Raw genomic sequence first — 6,012 nt, forward strand, 5'->3', positions numbered from 1 at the left:
ACCACACCTACCAGTGTTCTGTGGGGACCTTCTCCCCAGGTTCTGATGTCAAACAGTGGCATGACACTAGAAGAACAGCTTGCTGGGAAGGGGGAAACAGGAGATTCAGTGAGTCATAATGGGAAGGGGTAGGGTAAGGCCTGGGTTCCTTACCCTTACCATCTCTCACTTGGGCCTCAAACCATCCACAAAGTAGGCAGTTGTAAACCCATTCTACAATTGTGGGCTTAGAGGCTCGGTAGGGAAAGAGATGAGCCTAGGATTACCCAGAAGTAAAATAACAGCATGGGGGTTCAAACTATGCTCTTTCCAGAAAAGGATAAAGAGGAAAAACCCACAGCTCAGCAGACACCTGATTCTGAGGCTAGACTGTGCTACCACCACTATAATGGCTGTATAAAAAGGGTTTTTTTTTGTTTTTTTTTGTTTTTTTAATGTGGGTAGGAGAAGATATAATGAAAGTTCTTGGTTAAAAAAATGGGGGCAGATAAAGTTGGTATGCTGTGAAAGAAAAGTCAGCAACTGTAACATTTTATGATTCCATGCAAAAAATATGTTGAGTTCCTCAACTCAATAAGTAGTATAAATAAAGAAATTTTTTCTCTTTTTGAAAAAAATATAGGGAGGGTGTTGCCATTATCTGAGGACCTCTTTGCTGTCCTCAATGTTCATCTAAAGGTCGAAAATGTCCTTTAAGTAAACGCACTCAACCCGGAAATTTTCTAGAACGTAGGCAGAAAGTTTGAGCATGTGTGAACACAGAAGCTAAACAAGGCAAATGCAGAAGTTGTCCCAGTGATACAGTCCACAGATCAACTACGCAGGGTCCTTGAAATCCCCATCCCATCCCCCCCCTCAGCGGGAGAGGGGAAGAAACCGCAGAATGTTCCTGACTCGGCACCCTGGCCAGGTGGCGCAATATTTATGTTTGTGTACCTAGCACCTCGGCGCCGCCCTCCCCTGACCAGGGGGCCGTCACTCCGCTCGGGTGGCCGCGTGGGCTCTGCTCAAACCTTCGTCCCCGACTCCTGAAGCGCCGTAGTACTGGATTTCGAATTTAGCCCACATAGACGGTGAGAGTCAGGGCGTGGGGATCAAAACCCCGAGTTTAGGGCATAGTGGGCGCCCAGAGTACATACAGAGAGAGCGGTCTCAAATGAACGTGGCCAGAAACGTGTCCGGTGACCCCTGGAGGGCAGTGTCGAGCCACGCTGGGGGCGGGGGGGGGTCACCTCCCCAAATGCAGAACCCCGCAATCCACCAGAGCACCTTATGACCCCATACTTGCGATTTCAGCCCCCTTACCCGCCTTTCTTGGCTCAAAGTCCTCTAGGAACGACGTGATTAGAAATAACTTCCCACAGCGGGGCTTCGATTGGAAGGCATTTTACTTCTTTAAACATATTATTTTCTTAAGTGACAAGAGGACAAGGCTGGGAAACGGGAAAACAATCCCCTAAACTCCACCCCGATTCACCCCGGTTGTCCTTAGTAAGAACATATTCATGGACAAACTACAGTTTCTTCCAACCCCTCATTTCAGATTCCTCTCTGTCCCCGTACCCCCAGCAGTGTGATACTGGGCGAGTAAATCGCTTCTCCTGGGGGAACCTGAGTTTTCCGCGCGTACTGGTGACGAGGAAATGGGCGAAACGGACACACTTGTATGCAAAGGCACAGGAAGCCCCTTGCCGCCAGCCGCGGCAGCAGAGGGGCGGGGGGAGGGGAACTGGGGAGGGGGAGGGGCGGAGAGGCCACTGGCCCGCTGCCCGCTCTCCCAGCGGCTCGGATTCCGGAGGTCAGCGCTTGGCTGGCAGCGCGCCCACCACCTCTCCTCCCCGCCCGGGTCCGGAGAGCGGCGCAGGCCAGATCCCCGGGGACGCGCCAGGCGCAGGCCGGACGGCCGGACTGGGGCCAGAGCCAGCGAGCAGCCAGCGGATCCCGCTCCGAGGCGGATGACGTCTTCACCTCTGGCTCCGCCGGCGCCAAGCCGGGCAGGGCGGGTGACGTCACCGTACGGTCACGTGATCACCATTCAAACAAACAACTTCCCTCCCCCGGCGCGCCCGCTTCTCCCCGCCCCTCCCCGCCCCTCCCCGCCCCTCGAGAGGCGGCATATAAACCGGTTCCCCGCTGGCGGAGCTTGCTGCGAAGGACGCCGGGCTGTAATAGGTGTGACTGGGGCCGGAGGGGCAGTCAGGGGAGCAGCAAAGAAGCCTAGGCGGCGGAGAGCCCCGCGCGACGCCTCCCTCACTCAGTCTAAGCGTAGTTTGGGGTTCGGCGCAGGGAGAACTAGGGTCGGGCTTTTCCTCGAAAGCCGCTGCCCTACCCTTGGCTTCCGTGGACAAAAGAGAACCGCGAACAGGCACGCTGGGGGCGCTAGGGCCGGCCATGGTCATGGAAGTGGGCTCCCTGGACGCCGGAGGCCTGCGGACGCTGCTTCGGGAGCGCGCCGCGCAGTGCCTGCTGCTGGACTGCCGCTCCTTCTTCGCTTTCAACGCCGGCCACATCGCCGGCTCGGTCAACGTGCGCTTCAGCACCATCGTGCGGCGCCGGGCCAAGGGCGCCATGGGTCTGGAGCATATCGTGCCCAATGCCGAACTGCGGGGCCGCCTCCTGGCGGGCGCCTACCACGCCGTGGTGCTGCTGGACGAGCGCAGCGCCGCCCTGGACGGCGCCAAGAGAGACGGCACCTTGGCCTTGGCCGCCGGCGCGCTTTGCCGAGAGGCGCGCGCCACACAGGTCTTCTTCCTCAAAGGTACGCCCTGGGGGAAGCTCTGGCGCCGCACGCCCCCACCCCCCGCCACTCCGCCTTGCCGCCTTGCCGCGGGACCCCTGGCCCTCGGCCCCTTCGGGCTGCCCCACCTGGAGCGCGTGGGCGCCCGAGCCCTATTCCGGGGACTTGTCGTTGGCTTTGTTTGGCTTTAAGAACAAAGACTTTGCCTGGGCCTCTCCGGGGTAAACTTCAGCCCTGGTTGGCGCGGGGTTGGTTGGATGAAGGTGCCCTGTCCCCGACGATACTAATGGAAACAAGTATGTCTCTTTGTCTTCCCAGGAGGATATGAAGCTTTTTCAGCTTCCTACCCGGAGCTGTGCAGCAAACAGTCGACCCCCATGGGGCTCAGCCTTCCCCTGAGTACCAGCGTCCCTGACAGCGCTGAATCAGGGTGCAGTTCTTGCAGCACCCCGCTCTATGATCAGGTTAGTTGGGGGCCTGTGCTGAGGGTGGGGGCAAAGGCCTGGAAGAGCAGTACTAGTGAGAATATCCGAAGTAACCTTTAAGTTTTTAAGGGGGGGCACACAGGGCTATTAATTTATCCCACAGTTAAGTGATCTGATGGAGGGGAGGCTAATTGCTGACACTACAGAAATGAAATTGAGGCAAATGGGTTTAGTGCTCTATTTATTTATACTCTAACAACAGTGCTAAACATACCCGGTATCTACAACTGACTTTTCTAGCAGGGAGTTTTTGTGGGTGTGGGCACCAGCATTGACTTTGAGCAAAGCTTGACAAGTGTTGGATATTTCTGGATTTCAGGGTGGCCCAGTGGAGATCCTGCCCTTTCTGTACCTGGGCAGTGCCTATCATGCTTCCCGAAAAGACATGCTGGATGCCTTGGGCATCACTGCCTTGATCAATGTCTCAGCCAATTGTCCCAACCATTTTGAGGGTCACTACCAGTACAAGAGCATCCCTGTGGAAGACAACCACAAGGCGGACATCAGCTCCTGGTTCAACGAGGCTATTGACTTCATAGGTAAATGGACAGACAGATGCCTGGGACTTCTGCCTTGCTCCCCCCATTTTAGTCACCAAGCCCAACTCTATGGCAAGGAATTGAATGACATTCGCCCAAGCCTTTCTCCATACATTGTCAGTCTGGTGTGGGCAACGTCCCTGCAAAATAGGGATTTGGTGTCCTATTCAACAAATTAGCAAACAGAAGCTCAGAAAGTTGAATTGACTTAACTTATCCAAGATCAGTCGGCTTCGTGGAGATGCCAGGTCTTGGTTTAAATCCCTTGCTGTTCTCTGCACAATGCCCACGTTGCCTCCGCAGAGCACTGTTTGATGGCATGAGGTGATGTTGCCATTCTCTGGATAGGACATACCCGTTTCTTAGGCACCCGCTGCCTGGGGTTGGGGTTGTTCCCCTGAGCTCTGGAGTAACTGGCCACCCTTTGTTTTCCAGACTCCATCAAGAATGCTGGAGGAAGGGTGTTTGTCCACTGCCAGGCGGGCATTTCCCGGTCAGCTACCATCTGCCTTGCTTACCTCATGAGGACTAACCGAGTCAAGCTGGATGAGGCCTTTGAGTTTGTGAAGCAGAGGAGAAGCATCATTTCCCCCAACTTCAGCTTCATGGGCCAGCTGCTGCAGTTTGAGTCCCAGGTCCTGGCCCCACACTGCTCAGCAGAGGCCGGGAGCCCTGCCATGGCTGTGCTGGACCGCGGCACCTCCACCACCACTGTCTTCAACTTCCCTGTCTCCATCCCCGTCCACTCCACGAACAGTGCATTGAGCTACCTTCAGAGCCCCATTACGACCTCTCCCAGCTGCTGAAAGTCCGTGGGAGGTAATCTCCACAACTCACTGGGACTCTCGGCTCCTTGAGGAGAAATGCAATAACTCTGGGGAGGGTGCTTGTGAGGGCTGGTCCTTATTTATTTAATTTCACCCCGAGTTCCACTGAGTTCCTAAGCAGTCATAGTGATGACATTGCATCAAGATGTTTGCTGAACTCAGCATGTTCGGGACCAATATATATAGTGGGTACATCAAGTCCCTCTGACAAAATGGGGCAGAAGAGAAAGGACTCCATGTATGAGCCGGTTTCTTTTTGCTTGCTCCTGTTTTTTTGTAGGAACTCTTCATGCTTGACATACCTACCAGTATTATCATTCCTGACGACACATACCTATGAGAATATACCTTATTTATTTTTGTGGAGGTGGTCTGCCTTCACAAATGTCAGTGTCTACTCCTAGAAGAACCAAATACCTCAATTTTTGTGTTTGAGTACTGTAATATCCTGTAAATATACCCTAAGCAGGTCTGTGTTCAGCACTGATGGAAAGCACCAGTGTTCGTTTTTTTTTTTTAGTTGCCAGCAGTTGTATGTTTGATTATTTATGAACTGAAATAATATATTTCTTCTTTTAAGAAGACATTTTGTTACATAAGGATGACTTTTTTTATACAACAGAATAAATTATGGCATTTCTATTGAAATCTCAATGGTTTTATTTCTTGGGCAGTCCCAACTAATCCCTCTCCCATGAGTGAACCAGAACCTGGACAAGGGCCTTGCAGATGTGTGTCTTGGGATCTGGTGATGGCTGGGTTACAAGAAAGGTAGAAAAGTGTGATCTATCATGGAAAACCAGGTGCTGCAGCTGACCTCTGAGTATCAGATCCAGGTGTCCCCGTATTCCTACCATGTTACACAGGGAACCCAAGTGTTCCCAGAGCGAAAAGGAATGACCATTTGCTTGGGTTGCCTTTTTAAAATACTCTACCCAGAGTAATATAAAAAGCCACCCTCTTTTCTGAACTGTGCTAGAATTATGAGGATGATGGGTTTCCAAAACACCAGACATAAACGTGTTTCTGCTATGTGTAAGGTAGCGCGTGCTACCTGCTCCCCAAACAACTCAGCAGGACCCTTTTGCAGACAGAGATGCTGAGACCCAGCATAGCTAAGTGGCAGTGGGGGAAATCAGAGCCTCCATGTTTTGTTCCCTAATTCTATGTAGCTTGCACTTTATCACTCCTCTCACGTGCCCTTTTTCTTTTTTCTTTTTTTTTTTTTTTTCCTTTGAAAAGACCTTTATGAAAAGAATACGAAGCACTATGAGTGAATACAACACAGACAAATCACCTGAAATTCCCACCCCTCACCTGACCATTAAAGCTTTGGAATACATCCATGCTAGCATCTTTATATACATACACATATACACACACACACACACACACACACACACACACACACACACACACACACA

General features: G+C 52.3%; 1 protein-coding gene across 1 annotated transcript; it reads left to right on the forward strand.

Annotated features, from left to right (window-relative positions):
* The first annotated feature begins 2,158 nt into the window (after window positions 1-2,158).
* On the forward strand, window positions 2,159-5,236 carry LOC111140958 (dual specificity phosphatase 1). The gene is made up of 4 exons (XM_022493233.1): window positions 2,159-2,758; window positions 3,056-3,201; window positions 3,542-3,761; window positions 4,197-5,236. Exons 1-4 carry the CDS (start codon window positions 2,392-2,394, stop codon window positions 4,565-4,567), a joined length of 1,104 nt encoding a protein of 367 aa, XP_022348941.1. The 5' UTR covers window positions 2,159-2,391; the 3' UTR covers window positions 4,568-5,236.
* Window positions 5,237-6,012: the final 776 nt, after the last annotated feature.

This window comes from Enhydra lutris, unplaced genomic scaffold (assembly GCF_002288905.1).
Source record: "Enhydra lutris kenyoni isolate GAN:26980312 unplaced genomic scaffold, ASM228890v2 scaffoldscaffold5, whole genome shotgun sequence".
Classification (NCBI taxonomy): Eukaryota; Metazoa; Chordata; class Mammalia; order Carnivora; family Mustelidae; genus Enhydra; species Enhydra lutris.

What these genes read in the sequence shown, in the direction of transcription:
- LOC111140958 (XM_022493233.1), top strand. Translation starts at nt 2,392, where the DNA reads ATGGTCATGGAAGTGGGCTCCCTGGACGCCGGAGGCCTGCGGACGCTG. An exon ending in ACAGGTCTTCTTCCTCAAAG is followed by an intron (nt 2,759 to 3,055) that starts GTACGCCCTGGG and finishes TTGTCTTCCCAG; the next exon opens with GAGGATATGAAGCTTTTTCA. An exon ending in GCACCCCGCTCTATGATCAG is followed by an intron (nt 3,202 to 3,541) that starts GTTAGTTGGGGG and finishes TCTGGATTTCAG; the next exon opens with GGTGGCCCAGTGGAGATCCT.